This window comes from Xiphophorus maculatus, chromosome 15 (assembly GCF_002775205.1).
Source record: "Xiphophorus maculatus strain JP 163 A chromosome 15, X_maculatus-5.0-male, whole genome shotgun sequence".
NCBI lineage: Eukaryota > Metazoa > Chordata > Actinopteri > Cyprinodontiformes > Poeciliidae > Xiphophorus > Xiphophorus maculatus.
In genome coordinates, this window is record NC_036457.1 from 19,912,428 (window position 1) to 19,931,395 (window position 18,968).

Below are 18,968 nucleotides of genomic sequence, written 5' to 3' on the forward strand. Positions count from 1 at the left end.
CAGGGAAGTAAGGACGGAAAACCACTCATCAATACTGACCTGGAATATTTATTGGGTCAACACACAAAAAAATAAAGATTTCAAAGCATGCATGTGTTCACAACAAATAAAGAAATTGTTTCCACTCCACAAACCAACATCTACTTAAGTATTTTAGATGTGCAACAAAATTAGAATCAAGAAAAAATACTGAAACTTTTACAAATAATTCTCCTGCAACAGTGCTCCAATTAGCATCACAAAAAAACACGAACAAATTCCTACAGATAAACTTTTTTTTCCCTCAGAACAATGAAAAACAGGAGAACCTGCTGAGTCAAATATATATAAATATATATAGAAATCAAGACAAGCTAACTGATCTGTACCCGCTTGATTCAGAGCAGAACATAAGTAGCTGATTAACTTCGATCTGAGACCACAAAGTAAAACCAAAAGAAGGGCAGGCCGTTATTCCTCCGGTTGCTGCTCGAGAAAATAATCAGCAGCTCCGTCCTTTACGATCAGACAGAGGTGAGTTATCTTTGACAGCTGGGCCTCTAGAAGAAAGCAAAACATGTGTGATTGTGAGCGGAATTAGGAGATTCTCCCAACAAAATAAAATAAAACTGCAGATGTGTCGAGTAAAGAACTGTACTATAGCTTTTATTGGTGTGCATTCTTTTCAAATCATAAGGGAAAATGTGCCAACTACTCGTTAATTGTATAAATTAAAAAATGTTAAATTTCTATTCCTCTACTACAGATACTGGTAAACGGTTTGCCATGTAGAAATATGATCTATTTAAAACAGTGATTAATATAGTTTGACGTTAGACCACTATTCTGAACACAAATATAACAGAAACTCTGGTATTAGTACAAATTTATGTATTTTCCACTTATGCAGTAGTTTTTAATTCCGTGAAGTTTTGTTAAATAATGAAGTAATGTTGTTACCAGTGGTGGGTAGAGTAACATTATGACTACTTCAACATATTTTTAAACAAGGAAAAGTAAGAAGTAACCGTCCGAGAAATTACTCAAGAGTAAAACGTATTTGGTGAAAGAATTGAGTAATCGTCCTGGTGAAACGCCGTATGTCGGACATGACAGGGCCATTACAGAGAGAGAAAAAATAGAAGTCAATTTCTCCCAAAAAATCTAAAAAAAATTAAAAAATTAGAGTTTGAAAAGTCAAAAATTTGCTAGAAAAAAACTCAAATATTTCCAACTTTTGAAACCCAGAAATATCCACTTTTTTTCTAGAAAACTTCTGAGATTAAGGTCTAAATTTTTCAGCGGAAATTTGATTTCTTTTTTTCTATCTACGATAGATTTTTTCTAACATACGCCGTCATATATTAGTCAAGTAACTCTGCTTCGTTGCCATTTTTCCTTGTGAAAAACAAAAATCTTCTGGTGAATTTTTCTTCCCACAGACATGAGAGCAAGCGTTGGGGAACTTTGCTTACCGAAACTGTCCTCAGCAGACAAAGATTCCTCTGTGAGTTCGCTGTCATCAAACTCCTAGAACAAAACAGGTTCCAGTTGTGAACATAAAAACACCAACAGACAGCTCTAGTTAATTTGTAGAACCAGCCAAATGTTCGAACATGATTATCTCATTGTAATATTAGCTGAATCTGTTCCGGTAGAGTCACGAACATTTATTTCTATTACGTTTAGCTACACTAGCCTTCAGCTGGCAGATGGAGCAGGAATTCTATAAAAAGCAAACTCCTCAACAGTTCTATTGAACTTAAAGAGACCGTCAGTAAAACCGAGCTTTGAGCGTTTCTGTCATCTTTCCTCCGTTTACCTCGTTCAGCGGTGGAGCCGTTTCCTCAGACTTGCAGTCCGTTTCCGTTTCAGGATCTTGCTCCGAGTCTGACGGAGCAAAAACATGTCAGCATTGTTTATTTATTAAACTGAAGGAATGCTCCATAATAAAGTACGAGTTTCAAACGTCTGTTAAAGAAGTTTGACTGAGGAGTCCGACACCTTGAGAGACGTCTGCCAAACGGCTCTCGCTGACCAAACACGTCAACTCTTCATCCACGTTCTTCTGAAATGGCGTCACGATCGGGATTTATTCAGATGAAAGAACACGTAGCATAATTAAGAGAGGGGGGGAAAAAAACAGCCCTGATATACATTACCACATCTGTGTCGGTTTGTAACGCCCCATCAGCTGGCAAAACAGAACGGGGGAAAAAGTAGAGAAATAGATGAGGAAAGGGGTCAAAAATGTGATCAACGTTCACGTTTAAGACGTGAAGAAGAAAAGCAGGAAGTTCATTACCTTTAATGGGAACGGTCTCGTCTTCTGACGGCGAGTTGTCCTGAAAGACAGGGTCACGTTAGCCGCTCATGGATCACACAGCAGATGAAGCAATGGACTGGAATTCTAACCGATACCTTGTCAGAGCTGGGAGTGCACGGTACCTCAACGTGCTGAGGAACATCTGCTACTGCCGCCGTGATTCCTGACACACTTTCTGTGCAGGAAGAAGGAATGGAGGGAAGCAAATCGCTTTCCAAACTTATCCAAATCACATTGCTTCCATTTAGAGGCTGCTTAGTAAAAATCGGTTATTAACCCGTGTAAGCCGAACATGTTGGTGACGACGCAGCCAAATGTGCAGTACTGCAATTCTGCAACATTTGTGCCATCTGAAAAATTCCAACGGTTTCTGAAAGGGGACAGATATTGGCTGGAAACCCGATATTGCTTATATTACGGTACTTTCACTCCTGCCGTAGCAAGGAGTGAAATTACAGTAAATTACAAAAGTAACTGCTAGATATTGAAAGTTCCTGTTGCTATGGACAAATGGGCAAGATATATTTACTCACAGGACATTTAAAGAACTTCGTACAATTAAAGTAAGCAAAAATATCCAGGCAGAGATTTTAAACTTCGGATTCAATGGGGTTAAGGAACATCCATTCCTGAATTACAACAGGAATGGATGTTGCAAAGTGGCAAACGTTGATTGGTATTTGAGAGAAATCATCACTCAAATGTTTCCAATAGAAATCAGAATGTATTTGTATGTCTGTAGCACATATTTTCTTCCATTAGTGAATTTCAGTGCATAAAGAACATGTCAACGATGCGATTAATTAGAACAATTTACATTTTTATTCACATTCTCTTGCTAATGCAGCTGCTTATTTTAAGAAATGTTGACTAATCTGGTGTTACTTAGAAAATCTGCATTATTACTCACCCGCTGAGTCTTCCTGGACCTATTGTTTCAAAACAAGAAGAATTTAAGAAAAATCAAACAAATAACAGAATATCTTAAACGTAATTATGAATGATCAATCGAATATGGTGCCTTCAAAAATGTTCATTTTTGTTGAATATTTCCACATTTTGTCACATTAAAGTTATCAATAGATTTTAGGTGACAGACTATGCTAAGCGTGTTATTGTGAAATGGGAAGAATGAAGCCGACTTCTGATTTTTATCTATCAAAACAAAAGTTTTTCTTCATTTTGTGCTACTTTCCACAGGTCTCTCACTAAACTCCTCTGATAAACATTGACATTTGCAGCTGAAACGCAGCAAAATGCCAGCACCGTTCAAGAAGTATGAATGTTTTTGAAAGGCGCCCTCTGTAAATCGGTCATTTTGCGCAACAGCAGAATGTTTCACCTCGTCTGACTCTTCAGCTGGCTCAGTTCTGTCACAAATATGATCTACATCTCCTTCAGAAACCTTTAAAAAAAAGAAAACAATTACACCACTGCTGACTAATCACTTAACACTGATTAGTCAGCACTGAACTGAAAAGTTTAAATTCTCTTTGTACACATGATGTTGACACTCACAGAGATGGAAAGTGTGATTTCCTCTGCTATGGCATGGCTCTGGCAACCTGCTGCACTTATCTTTTCATCAGAGGTTTGCTCTGAATCTGCAAACCAAAGAAAAACTTGTAGCAAAATTAGAATCCAAGCAGCACAACAGATGCTGGAGGAAACATTTTTTTAAATTCTTTTCCAACTGATGAAGAGTTCTACCTGCTGGATGGGTTTCGTCCGAAGAGCAGGCCAAGACATGAGGATCCTCACCCTGAAACAGCAACGATATTCACCTTTCAGGGTTCAAACGTGTTAACATCTGGAGGCTTGTTTATTTTTTAATCTGAGGTATTTCTAAAACTGAATGGAAATGTACAGCTCAGGGTGAAAACTTTGAGTTTTCTTAATTTTCACACTTTTCTCCCAGGTTTAGTTTGGATTTTGTCGTCGACGTTGCCAAGGATCAGTGACACGGAGAGCAGATTTGTTCCGCTAACTAGAATTAAACTAAATACTTTTGTAATTCAGAATGGGACAAAATATAATATGACTCAAACATGAAAGAGATTCTTCCATGTGCACAAAAACTTTTTCTTTTTTTTGTGCCAAGATTAAGGTTTGAGAATATTCTAACGTCTTTAGAGTCAATACAAAATGAACTCTAGGTGATGAAATGTCCTCCACAACTTCCTGATTGCACTAAGGCGTGTGACCCAACCTGAAAATGCCAAACATGCCAAGCGAGTAAAGAAAGAGGTCTGCGTTTACTGTTTCTGTGGGGGAAAACGTGCAGTTCTGTTCTTCGCTTGTGGTCGTGGTAGATTGTTGCACCAGGGCTGCCGAGACAAAATGATATGTAGATATTTGGCTGCGTCAGTCACCAGTGTGCAACTCCTGACTCAAATCACTTCACAGATGGTCTAATGTGGCGTTAGCAAACCTGGCTCTGCGTCCACAAGCTGGGCGGAAGCAGCCTCTTCGCTCGCGGAGTCATTCTGAAACATTTTCAGACGCAGAGATGAAGATTTGACTCCGATTGTGGCCTTGTAGGTTTGTTACAATGTAACTTACAGTTATTGTCAAAGCAACACTTAGCAGAAATATCTGGTTTTTCCAAATAATTTAGTCAAACCGCAACATTTCCAGGGTAGAATTATAGCCAAAATAAAGTCAATGTTATTAAACATCAAGAATTAGGTGCCCTTTTCTTCTACACAATATTAAAACTGTATATATTTGACTAAGGTCAAATATATACATACACTCCCAGGAACATCTGGTTAAATGTCCCTTGCTATCAAAACACATTCAAGCTCAATTAAACATAGTTGATCTATGGATAAACAAAATGCCTTCTGGATAGAACTGTTTGGTCACAATGACAAGAGGTATGGTTGGAGGAATCAAGATGGAGTCTTTTAACCCTTCTAGGACTACCATTATAAAAGTCCGCATGAGCATCTTTTTACATTTTTGGATGCTGCAGAGTCATTATTAGGAGCACTCCAATGTTCTTTACATCTATAAAATCCTTATAAGTCCTCCTTTCCAAGTTTGTATGCCATTTATCAATAATAACTGATTAAAAATAGAAAATTTGCAAAACAATAACAAGAACTCCATCCGTTTATAATTTTTTTGACATATTTTTGTAAATATGAAGAGTTTCCTAACTTTATTTACCAAAGTTCCCAATACAAAAAAGTTGCACACAAGCCTTCTAAACCAAACACAATTTATTTGGAGTTTTTTCAAAGCTTCGTTTCAAAGTTACAGCCAATTTTCTAAAAACAATAAAACGAGGGAAAATAAAAAAAATGCTTTTATCAGTGCAATCAGAAAAAAGAAGTGCAGAAGATACATTGCACATTGTACATCAACAATAAAATACAAACATTTAAATGAAAGTGTGTCAGTCTTTGTGTATTCACATGAGAAAATGTCTGTCCACATGACAGACATTTGCAAGAGCAGAGCCAAATAGCACGTGCAGGAAACGGAAATGACTTTCATGAAATCTCACCTGAAGTCATGTGACATTTCATGAAATCTCGTAGTATTTCATTCTGTCAACGTCAGAACAACACAGGAAGTGATTGGCCAGACCCGAGCTGATCTACAAATAGAGGGATGGATGCCACATCATGTTTGTGGACCCATCCTTTTTACTATAAATCTGTGAACTCGTCTGCGCGCGCACAGCAACTCGGGGGGGATGTTTAGGGTCGGAAAAGGAAGCGCAATTCTTACAGTTTAATATGCAAAAAAAAAAATTGCTCTACCTTACGTGGTTCGAATTCTACCGGCATTTGAAAAATATGTATGCATCTCAGATCGCCGGCGATCTGGTAGCCCGAATCGGGTTAAACCCAAGACGTTTGTGTCAACCATCAAGCATGGTGGTGGCAGAATCATTCTGTGGGCTACGAATTGGTGTAATGCAGCTGCTTGATGGTTGAAATTGGAACACAGCTGGGTGGTTTAACAGGAAAACAGTCCAAAACAAGTGAAGCTTGATGGTAGATTTCATTAAGCTTCTTGGTTCAATTTCAAGCTTGTTCAGACTATAGTTAAAAGTTGGCTTGTGTCAGAAAAATGGCTCAAAGGAACCAATTCTGTTAAGGACAAAGGCCAAATATTCAGCCAGAATCTTTTCAGAAGGTGTTGCTGACGGACATTTAATAAAATGGTGGTGGGTTTGAGCCTGTATGTTTAATATGGACTCTGTACACACAGAATTAAAAAAGCAGCAAAACATAAAGATCTGAGCATCAAATTACTTATAGAAGAAGCCCAAATTATTACGACTTCCATTACCCAAATCCTATCTGCTAACGTCTGACCAGAACTATAATTCATCAATAGTCAAACAGATTATCTTCCTCACTTCTGTAACGTACCTGCACATTTGTAGAAACACATGTCTCCTCCTCACGTAGGGTGCCTTCTCCAGCCTCAGTTTCCTGCTCTGTGACAACAATCACACATTCCTTTAGTTGACTCAGAAACACGTCTTCATCTTCATTATGACTTGACAGAGAGAAATGCCCCAGGACAAAAAATAACCACATAGAATATACAAGAATAAATAGTCCTCTCACAACCAAATTTAAGACCTGTCTTTAATGAATTTAAGACCAACCTTTTTTTTTTTAAACTAAAAACATTTTCAGACCTTAATTTTATATTAAGGACTTAATCTAAATCTTAGGACATTTTATGGGATTCATGGCTACCCTGTAGAATAAACAATTTTCAAAGAAGCTAGCACCTCTGTGTTACATGATAAACTTAAAGTTACTCACCACACAACTGCTCTTGAATTGTAGTTGAGGAAAGCACCAGTTCAGTCTAATAAAGAAAAAAAAAATGAAAACATAAAGCAGGTGAACCTGAGGTCATTCCAAATCACAGCAGACTTCTACATCCGTCAGACATACCTGTTTTGAGGAATCCAATTCTGTATCCGTCGTCTCCTTCAAAACATCATCTTGAAGATTCTTTACAGAAAAAGAGTTAGATTTCATCCATCCTTAAATTTCCCCCATCACACAATTATAACTTTCATCAGGTTCATTCACTGTGACCCCAATATATTCTACATTTACCATTGTGTCTTCTGATGTGAAGGTCATTAAGTCAGCCTGTAGGGCAGCAACATTACTTTCTTCTGCTGCCATAGCTGGAGCTTTAAGAGGAAGAGATAAAAATAGGGAAAAGAAGAAATTAATGAAATGTTCTTTTTTTTTTTAAATAAAATAAAATGTGTTATTTGGATTAGCAAATTGACTAAATTGGATTTGTACCTTTTTAATCATCAAGAGATAATTGAGGTGTGGCAATTACATGACAGAAAAAAGCTGAGTTGAATCTTACCATTTAAAGTGTCCATCTCCAAGATACAGGAGGAAGTACCAAGCGTCTCCTTGTCGCTAGTTCCACTCTCCAGCTCACCCTTTGCCCCTGAAACACCGTCCCTTGGAGAAGAACCATCATCATTTGGCTTTCCAGCATGAAGCACTGAAGTATTTTCCTCCTCGGGATCTTGGCCAGTGACCACAATCACGTTTTCGCTCAAGCATGAAATGTCTTTTTTATCTGAAAGGTCTGCTGAAAGTTGCAAGGGTTCCTTTATGACACTATCAGAGGGGAAAATATCTTCAGGAGGCATCATGGCAGCAGGGACCATGATTATCCCTTCACTGGACTGCTGCTCATCCTGTCCAAACTCAACAACAGTCTCATTATTGGAGTCTTCGGAACACTTGCTCTGCTTTGGACTACTGGCTAACTTTAAGACCTCGTTTTCAATTGGAAGAAAGTTGAGCTCCTCTGCAATACGTTCCTCATCCTGAGACACTGTACAAGTGGAATAACTAGCAACATTATGAAGAAGATCTTGCAGAGTGTTGATTGAGTCAAGCTGCTGTGGAGTAGTCGATTCACCCGAATCAGGCATGTCTTCTGTTCCAAAGTAGCTCCAGCAGGTATTCATTGCTTCGTTTATCACCTGGCCTTCACGCTCCATCTCTACCACGTACTTCAGTTTTCCTTTTGTCCTTGTTACTCTGGTGACGGTGAGCTGTAGCAACTTGTCTGCTGTAAGTGCAGACAACTCATCTGCTGCTCCATCTCTCCAAAATCCACGGGAAGCATCGAAGCCTTCAAGCTCACACAGAAACGCTTGGGCTGGAACTTCCAGTAAGGCAGGTGGTACCACTCTGACATTGGTGATGTTTGCCTGTGACTTGTTTCCATAGTCCACAAAAAGGACAGAAAGCTCATTGTCACTTTTATCAACAACTTCCGCGCGATACCAAAGTTGATCGTCAGCAAACAGTGCAACACATGGCATTCCGAGATAAAGAGCATCTGGATTAATGTTTTGATCTGCTGCACTCTCAACTTCTGAAACAGCCGATGTTATCATACAGAGCTCCTGTGAATCGGCAGGCTGACACCAAAATGTCTGATCTTCATTGATGGTTGCGACATAGACCTCTAGCCGCTGCCCCTCTTCAATCTCTTTTAGGTGTGGGTAGCCAAAACTGCAGGGCGGCAATGGTTTCTCAGAGTCTTCGTCCACTTTTCTTTTCTCAAAATGCTGCACCTGCTGCTCATTTACTACTTTTTCTGGTTTAAAACCACTCCCTTCTGTAGACAATTTACAACCAATATCCAGGCCGCCATCTTCCAGAGTGACTTCCCACACAGATCCAACCTGCTTGATGAACTGGCACTTGAGCACCTTGTCTCCACAACTGCCGATGTCCTCTTTAAAGGCAGACACAACATGTGGTTCAAACACCTTCTCTTCTCCAAGAACAGCAGTGTCCTTTAGCATGCAGTGTGTACTATATACTGGCAACAGCAGAAGAGATTTGGGAAGTTGTTCCATTTTAGAAATTGGCATCGCTGCTGTGTTTCCAAAGTCTATAAACTCAACAAGAGCCCTTGCATGTTCAAGAGTTTCTTTCACAACCGCTCTGTACCAGGACAAATCATCTGCAAACTCTGCTTTGACGAGGTCACCTGGTTGCAAATCTTTGATAGGGCTTGCTTTTGATGTTGAATCTGGACTGTTCAACTTCTCCACCAGGGAGATTAGGGCAACCTCTTCACTAACATGTTGCACAAAGAAACTTAATGGGCTGTCACAATGCGAGACATAAACATCCACTACTGTGCCAGGTGTGATGCATTTCGATGGGAGGTCTATGAGTTTTGGGAGTTTTTCAGCTAGGGTTTTCTCTTGGGAATCTGTGCCAGATGATTCTGAAATGAACCTTTCAGTTATAGGGGGGAGACTCACTTTTCTGGGTCTCACCTGACCACTAGCTTCCTCAGAACCATCGTTAGTCAATGTTCTGTTTAGCTGCCTTTGAGACGGAGTTTTGTATAGTTCTTGTGGGACTGGTCTGTGCTTCTGAGTTGTGGATTTCAATGCAGACCTCAAATTCTCATCAGTGAATTTACCATCGAGCTTCGTTTGACATGGAGGTTTTGGGGTAGAGAAATTGCTCTTTTTAGAGGCTTGCTCGTAATCTTTACTGTCCATGGCTCGGTTTGAAAAAGTCCTTTCCATCTTTGGTGCATGAGTTGCTGGAGCCTGTGGTTTCCAACTCTGGCAGACAACTTGCTCTTCTTGCTTCTCAATCTGAAATGTTTTCTTTATCTTTGCATTAATCTGGGTGTTCCCATGGTACAGCTCTACCAGTAATTTGCCATCAGCTTCTCTAGCCACTATCAACGCACGGAATTGGCATTCTGTTGCAGTTTTCTCAAACCATTCGTTTACCTCACTAGGAACATCAGTAGGAACATCAGAGAGAGCACACACAACTGCTTGCACAGGCACAGACATAATGTCATTTGCCTCTTTGGGGACAGGGAGCAGGTCAGACTTGTCCACCTGAAGAGTCTCGCCATAATCCACAAAGTGAACCAGTAGTTTTGGTCTTGTGGCCTTTATCTGAGCCCTGTACCACTGCCCATCAGTGTATCTTGCAAAGCACAAGGTTCCAAAGACTGCTGGAACCTTTACCCTCTCAAGCTGTTGGCAGAGAGTGTTCACCCTCATTGTAAGATCTTTCATCACGTCAGCATTCTTGTCAAGATGGCAGAAGAAATCGCTGACACTGTTTACGAACGCCACAGTGACTTGCTCCTCTGTGCCAGTTTTGATATTGTGCGTTGAGTAGTAGTATGTGTCCAGACGAAAAGATGGCCCAGAGGCTTTCTTGGAAGGAATGTTTGTGATGAGATTGGCCAAAGCGTTGCAAATGCTCTCGAACGGAGTCTCTAGATCCACAATGTTGTGAAGAACCATTTGTTCCGAATGCATGACGGCATAAATGGTGCACTTCAAAATGATAAAGTTGGAGGCAGCGTTTTCAACAAAGTTTTGGAACCTTTCCTTTGCTTTGTAGTTCCATTCATTAATTGCCGATGTAGAACGGATGAGGTTCAACAGGCTACATCGAAACGCTTGACCGTGGAGAGTTAGAAATTCTGGACTTATCTTTCTCAAGTCAAAGAGGGAGACGGTTTTAGTCTGCCCATAGTCCACAAACAACACATCAACTTGAGGGGTTTCATGTTTGCGAATGACTAGAGCTCTGTACCACATTCCATTCTCAGGATGACGAGCTACACAGGCAGCATCTACATTAGGCTCAAACTCACTGTTTGCATAATAGGCCTGGATGTCATGCATAAGCAATCTCAAAGATCCGGCATTCTGAACCAGTTGACACCAGAAATCATTTGGACTTTCAATGCAGGAGACATTGACATCAAGGACACTTCCAATAGGAAACATTTGTTCCTTAAAGGTACCGATTTTTCTCTCATTGTTTAGAAGACCAAATGTAGGTCTGAAAGAGATTCCAATGTCTTTACAGACCTGTGGCAGTGCTGCAACAGTAAGTGGTGCTGAAGATACAACGGAGGGCTTCAATGCACCTTTAACTGTGGGTTCTCTTGGAATCTCAGTTCTTTCAGCAAAGCCATTTGTGCACATTTGTGTATTAACATCTTGTTCTGTCTGTGCTTCAGGATTTATCAGTTGGACAACATAGCTGTCACTGTATCTTCCTTTCACACGCACAATGAGTTCTGTATCTGTGACTGTCTTGATGAAATATTCCAAAGCATTTTGACTCCATCTCCCATCTTTTGGTCTGACACCAGCCAGGGAACATTTCAGACCCAGCTGGGGCATCTTTCTGCACTCAGCAGGGAGGATCCTGATCTTACTCCCATCAACCACTTCAGTGTTGCCATAATCAACAAAGAACACCTTGATTTGTGTCTCACCAACCTCTGTCACAGTTGCTCTGTAGAATTCACCATCTTGTGCCTGTGCAGCACAGTAGAGGCCAAGTGACGGATTTATAAGCATGTGCGTATTCGCTGAATCTTGGTACAGATGGTACATTGCGTCCAACAGTTCCTCCAGATCTTTTCTGTAGTTTTCAGTTTGGATCCAAAACTCTGATGGGGAGGATACGTGATGAACAACTGCCAAATGTGAGGAGTTTATGACGAGGTCTTCAGCAGGAATCTCTTCCACACTCTGTTGGGAAGGTAGCGCCTTTCTTTCTGGTTGAGCCGGATGCTGCTGGGTATAAACTCCACTTGGCAGGGCATAATCTCCAAGTGTTTTCTCATACTTTGGGAAACAGTTTTCTTTGGAACCAAACAAGCTGTTCATGTTAATGTTGTCATCACCATAAAGTGTAACATAGTAAACTTGGTCAGAGATGCTTCGGTATTCAACCTTGGCTATCACAGTCTTGTGAAGCAGGAGTGACTTGAGAAAGTCAATTTCACTTGTTGTCCATCCTACCTTTTTGTCAAGGATACCATGGAGGGAGCAAACGTAAGTGACAACTGGCATCCTGGTAAACTCTGTGGCAAGTCGTTTCACATTTTCCACCTGGACAAACTGCTTTGTTCCATAATCTACATTTAACACTTCCACCACTTTATTTGTTGGGAACACCTGCTGTATGACAGAGCGGTACCACCTACCGTCCCTTCCTCTTGCTGCACATGGATACCCAATCATGTCTGGGCTTATCATGCAGCTGGACACTTTGCTCTCGCAGCTCTGCGTAACCTTCTCAGTTAGTTTCTTTAATTCGTGAGAGAAAACTTTCAACTGACAAAAGATCTGTTGAGGATTTGTCACTTCTGTTACAATGACGGTCTCCACAGTTCCTCCTGGCAACTCTGGGTACATGAATAGTTCCTGTTTCTGGAGTCGCTCACCCGATCCCAAATAGAGCTGCTGCACCTCTGTCAATTCTTCAGCTCCATTGATCGATTTCAGTGACATGTGGAGAAAGTCCTGGAAGGTTGCTGGAGACAACTTTTTTGCAAATCCCATCTCATACATTTGCTTGGATATGCAAGGGATGTTCAGGATAATCATTCTGTCTGGCACCAGCACATCTTGCACATGTGCGTTGACTAACTTTCCAGTGAAAGATTTTAGAAACTCAAGAGCCACTGGAGACCATCTGTTCTCAGATGAAAGTGGTAACACATTTGCTAGTATGCATAACTCCACTTCAGGGGGCAAAAGAAAATGTTCTTTTTTACCCCATGCTAGCTTGCTTGTGGTGCCAGTGTATGTCATCCCTCTGTCAATGAGGAAGACACTATATTTGGAAGCATTTCTGGACACAATGCGTGCTCTGTACCAAGTAGTATCAATGTGAACTAAGCACTGGTCACCAGGATTTCCTTCCAGGTCTTTAAATAGAGCTCCATGAGACTGAATTTCATCAGCCAGAATCTCATAATCTGTTGATCTCTGCTGACTAAACTTTCCCCAGAACGCCACCAGCTCACATAAGGGATGCAAGTGAACTCTGATTACAAGCACTGTTACATCTGATCCTCTTGCAGGAAGTCCAGGGATTGCAGACATTGTGGCAGTTTCCTGGACGGCAGCTGCTCATGACTTGCCACCTTCTCAGTGCCGGTGTGCAGGTACTGAATATTACCTGTGAACAAAAAAACAAAACACATGGTGACAAAACCAAGACTGAATCAGAATCTTTACATATGGGTCAAAGAGCTAATCTAAAATTAATAGCTCATGACTGCCAAAAACAGATTAGATTTGATAACGTAATGTTAACCACAAAGATGGTTAACCCACAAGTAATTGGGCTAACATTAAAAGTCCGGCTCCTCCTCATAAAATAATTGGATATTTTCCTGTCAAAAACAATTCACTTATTTGGGAATTATAAATTGTTTAAATCAATCTAAAAGGGTAATATCTAACTTTCAACATTTAATTCCATTGTATATTTTTTTATTCATGAGAAGAAAATTTAATTACTATCCAAAATTGTTACCAATAATTGAGCAGTCATTGTCCACCATTAAAACTCAATTTTTAAAGTTTAATTTTATCTGAAAGACCACAGCGGAGAGAACTAACCGTTGTTCACTTCTCCCCCACCCTTTTTAAATAATTTGTTTTCATCAAAAATTCAAAAAACATCTGAATGCCAGAGGGTACAATGAGTACAAAGGGAACAGTGTTGAAGAATAAAAAAAGAATAACAAGAAAAACAAAATCAAATCAATACAGAAATTACACATTAAATTCTCATTAATCTTGTCAAGAACAAATGCTTTTCATTCCCTTTTGTAGTCAAGTATCTTGGCTGAGGAGATTTATGTATTGAGTTTCTTGCAGGGGGCTGACCACTTCTTCTTTTAATTGTGAAATGTTACCACACAGTAGAAGTTGGGTGAAGATGAAGTCTTTATCCATGCTCTTATCATCAGAGCATGGTATAACATCTTTCTCTGTGTAGTTTTCTGTCTTATAATTTTTACACCTCTTCAATATGTAATTATATATTTACATTGACAATATAATGAGAAACTGTTTCCATGTCTAGTTCACAGAATGTATAATAGTCGATATCAAGTCTAAGTCTTTCCAGTGTTTTTTTGTGAAGTATATATTGTGCATAATTTGATAGGTAACCTCTAACTTTTTTCCCCCATTTAAGCAAATCTGCCCTTAGTTAACTTCTCCAAATAAAGAAGACCAGAAACATTTCATATAAAGGTAATCTTCTGTAAACAAGTTCTCTTAAATATATTGTAACATCTTTTTAGTGATATCTACTTCATTATAGATATCATTATAGTGTTTCTAACACTGATTATGCCCTTTTTTTGATAAGTACAGGCATAATCTGTGTGACCTGAAGAAATATGACTTAACAAGAACAACCTTGTCTAATTTCCTGACTAAATATTTTAGTTGCCCTGTGCACTAAATTGACTGAGCTATGGCAGCTCTGATATAAAGGTGTTAGAAGTCTATGAGAAATAATCTACAAATCCAAAAATTATAATATTCTTTAACATAAATTTGGGGCTTATGAATCAAATGCTTTATTGAAATCAGTAAACAAAATGTAGCAGTCATCAAGTACAAACTATTAATCAAAATTAGTCAACTATGGTTGCTTATGCTTCTTCCAGGCAAAAATCAAAATTGCTCTTCACTAATATCCTTTAATTGTAATTTTAGTTGTTTAGAAAGATATTTGCAAATATTTTAGTGTCAATATTTTACTTACTCAATTTTTGAGAGGTTTTGGGAACAATTTAATCCATCCTTGGGAGTAATTCACCTCTCAGTATCTACTCTTAACATACTTTTTTAAAATGGGCTCAGTTCTTTACAATTAAAAAAAAATAGAATTTACAATTCACACCATCCTTAATAGAGAATTTATTATCCTTAAATGAGCAAATAGAATGTCAAACTTCTTTTAAATTAATTTCTCAATCATAAGTTCCCTTAAAGTCAATATCAGTTTTGTTTGTTATCTTAGAAATGTGTCTGTTCTGTCTTCATTTTGTACATCTGCCAAATATTTCATAAAAAATTGAGACATACTTCAAAATTATATACAGATCTTCAAAAATCACATTGTTAGTCTTAAGCTAGCCAGTAAATGATTGCTCAAAATGTCTCTTCTCCAATTTAAAGAAGTACTTGGAGCACCTCACAAATGCTCCCCTAGCTTTGCCCTCAGAAAGCTCATAAAATTGTTGAAAGCTCCTTTGAGACTTCTTTCTTGGTTTTCTTCAATATTCTCGTAATTTAATATACGGTATTATTTGGGATTCTCTCTCTCTTTTTTTCCTTTTGGAAAAGTTTTGTTCAAGTTCTAGTTGCCATTTAAGTCTCCTCCTCATAGAATGTAAATGAGTGTCATATTTTGTGATAGTTGTTGATAATGATCATTTCTTGAATTAGTTGTTCAGACAGCTATGGCTCTCATGTTAATATGTCTGGTCTTATCGCCATCTTAGTCGACCTCCGTAACCCCTCTTTCACTGGATTAGGGTGTTACCATGATTCACTATACCCAAGAAATATCACGCTCTGTGTTAATGCGCATGCGCAGCACAGAAAACAACACGATGCATGCGTCAAAATTATAAACCCCACTGTTTAACGTTTATTTGTTGTTCATTATTATTTTTGTTTCAGTGAGATACACTGAAGTAATTGTATTTGAAGGACTATGCTAACTACCTATCAAAACTTAATAACCCTTGGTACGCTACTTTGAGCATAGCATTGTGGACTTCCGGTATGCTATTCTGACAGGGTATACCAAACCAACAGAACACCGACACATGTTCATTATTACCGACCACAGCAAGATTAGTTTACCATGCAAATATATATGATTTTGAGCTTCAAACAGATAACTGTGTGGAAAACGTTGTGTTTTTCCTAACTATCAATGCGAGAACTACCCAAAGACGTTATCCTTTTGTCAGAAAAACGCCATATGCGATACAGTTAGCAAATTTTACTTTCAGTAGCAACTTGGCTAAGTTACTACATAAAACGGCCGTTAACATAACAGGTCATGTTGTTCGCTTAATCATTAACGGTCTTCCAGTTGTCACACAAAGCCTTAGCCGCAATTAATCGAAAATTATCTGCTCCAATATATAAACTCACCGGGTTTTTTTATTTTTGGCGAACCTGTCCAATCCTCTTAACACCTGAAGTGACGGTAGCTCACCAACAAGCCGCCTAGGCGTTTCCACCTCCGCCACAGCAGATCCACGAGCAGCCGCGCTGACGTGAACAGCGTCGAAACTTTCCGGACTTTCTGCTGCTTTAAAAGTCGGTCCGGTCACGATGCTTTTCTCTTGCGATGTTCTGTGTTCTCAGTGAGAAGTTTAGCTGTTCCCGGAGGAATTTAGTTTAATGAGCAAACCTCACTGCACACAGCCGTTAGCTAACGGTCGCTAGCCTAAAGCCCCACACAAGCGCGTGCCTAACGTTTCTCTCTCTTTTTTTCCTCCTCGCGTGACCCGGAAATACCATTAGGTTAAATGAAATAGCGTTCAAAAATCTAGAACAATACGTTGTTTAATTTTCAGGTTAAAAAAATAAATATATATATATACATATATATTATTTTTACATAAACGATGAGTTTAAAAACCATTATTGCTCAAATGTGAGTATTAATAATTTTACAAAAATATAACCTAGTGTTAAGCTTTACTAGCTCCATTTATCAGTTTATGGTTAGATGTCAAACGCTTATTTAAAAAAAAAAAAGCTGGTGCCTATCTCCAGCTATCGTTAAGGGCGAGAGGCGGGGTTCACCCTGGACAGGTCGCCAGTCTGTATGCAGGGCAACACAGGACAAACAACCAGGCACACACACACTCACACCTAGGGAGAATTAACCTTTTGGACTGTGGGAGGAAGCCAGAGTACCCAGAGAGAACCCACGCATGCACAGGGAGACCATGTAAACTCCGTGCAGAAAGACCCCCGGGCCGGGAATCGAACCCTGGACCTGTTGCAAAGCAACAGTGCTACCAATTGCGCCACTGTGCAGCCAGACTGGAGTGTGGAAAATAGTCAGAGAGTAAAAAAAAACTAGATTCATCTGACTAATCTAATTGCCTTTAGAAAGGAAATAACCTTATTGCACACGTTAACTGATTGAACCTCCAAGAACCCAGAAGTTGGGTTCCTTCATAGTGACTGAAAAAGGATCTGTATGGAAGTTGTATTTATTGCAGTGAACCAGGACAAGTTCCACTGTCTCTGGTTACAATGTGTGTATCCTGTTGGATTCTTGGCTGTTGTAGTAGTGTTGGTGACACCTAACTCTCCTATTTGGAGTGGAGTGAATACATTTTCTTCTTTTTTATTCCATCTTATTTTCCTTCCTTAACAAGGTGACAAAATGCTGTCTTTCACTGGTTGGAACAATTATTGCTTGCTTTCATACTGATGAAAATTTACCCTTTTCCCCAAATCATTCTACACTATTTTAATATGAACTATTTTATCTGCCATATGTGGCAACACTTTATAGCCTAAACCGTCTGCAGGTGCGGTCTGACGAGCATTATTAATCTTTCTTTATCACTTTAAATGTGTTTAGAGGCAGAGCTACAGGATCTCCTGTTTTCCTCAAATACTGAGATGCTATGACCGTACTGTGTTTCAATAATATATTTCATCATCAGAGAGAATATCGGAGCTGTGTATTTTCTTAAATGCTAAAACCAAAAGTTTAGCTTTTTCGTGAATGGTTACGGTCACCAATATTTAACACTGGCAACGCATGATTGAAGTACTACCTCTAAAATTGGCATCTTTGCATGTTTTTCTTACCAATGCTTATGCCCTTTTATATTGGGTTACTTTCTATTAGCTAATATTTGCCAAAGTGTTGGAAACAAATATATCAAGTACTGCTTCTGTTTTATTGTGCTCCTTCCCTATTATTAATACAAACCAAATTATAATTATATATTCCTCGGCTACTTCACCATTTGTGTCAGTTTTATTACTTTAATTCAGAGGTCAGAGTACTAAACAGCCTTTCAAGGCCAGGTAATGGCTTGTGAAGCTGATGAGATATAGAGACACCTAGTGGACATTTTGGGAAATAACACAGCCATACTGCAGGGTTGTTGTTTTTTTTGTGTCTGGTTGTTCGAAAAGCCGTAAACTGCAAAAGACACGATAATGCAAAAGTGGAAAATGACTCTTTTTTTTTTAAAAAAAGAATTTAAAATTGGCTACAGCTATAACATTTTTATATTTAAAATTTTGATTGTGTATATTGGAGGCCGTATGTGTCGTATCTTAATTAACATAGAAAGAAATTCATTATATACACCTGCAAGTAAATAAATAAAATATAAATACATTTTTACATAAATATTGAAATGTTTAAGCAATGTACTAATTACACAACGAAAGAAATAAATAGACGACATGTTTAACGATTTATTTAATGACCTGTTTCAATCAGTGGCTCGGATTTTTTTATAGGAATTTAACATCTTTCCCATCAATAGGGGAGAAAGTAAGATATGAAAAACATATGTCATATTTAGGATTACAACATTAGGACGGTAATATACTATAATTGTCGCTAACTTACATATCTGCATATATTTTACAATATAAGTCAGAATGAGTGTAAACCTAACTGTTTCGACAACGTAGTATGTCCAAAAAGGTGGCCTCGAGCAACAACAGTCCCCGTGTGATGAATTCTGTATATTCATTTCAGCACCACAGGGGGCAGCACTGCGTTGTTCGCCTCTAAGTTTGTAACCG

At 38.9% G+C, this 18,968-nt stretch overlaps 1 protein-coding gene across 2 annotated transcripts; it reads right to left on the minus strand.

Annotated features, from left to right (window-relative positions):
• Window positions 1-40: 40 nt before the first annotated feature.
• LOC102224446 (tudor domain-containing protein 6) lies at window positions 41-16,349 on the minus strand. Of its 2 annotated transcripts, none has more exons than XM_023347399.1 (19): window positions 16,326-16,349; window positions 7,673-13,311; window positions 7,405-7,484; window positions 7,237-7,296; window positions 7,102-7,147; window positions 6,697-6,764; window positions 4,737-4,791; window positions 4,565-4,632; window positions 4,016-4,067; window positions 3,824-3,909; window positions 3,648-3,710; window positions 3,216-3,234; window positions 2,401-2,480; window positions 2,285-2,324; window positions 2,142-2,173; window positions 1,984-2,044; window positions 1,802-1,869; window positions 1,455-1,509; window positions 41-539 (listed from the first exon to the last, which is right to left on the minus strand). In XM_023347399.1, the coding sequence occupies exons 2-19, from the start codon at window positions 13,233-13,235 to the stop codon at window positions 451-453; spliced, it is 6,585 nt and encodes a 2,194-aa protein (XP_023203167.1). In that variant the 5' UTR covers window positions 13,236-13,311; window positions 16,326-16,349; the 3' UTR covers window positions 41-450. The 2 variants fall into 2 exon arrangements, with proteins under 2 accessions (XP_023203167.1, XP_023203166.1); XM_023347398.1 differs by having other exon boundaries at window positions 1,984-2,047.
• Between the last annotated feature and the right edge of the window lie 2,619 nt (window positions 16,350-18,968).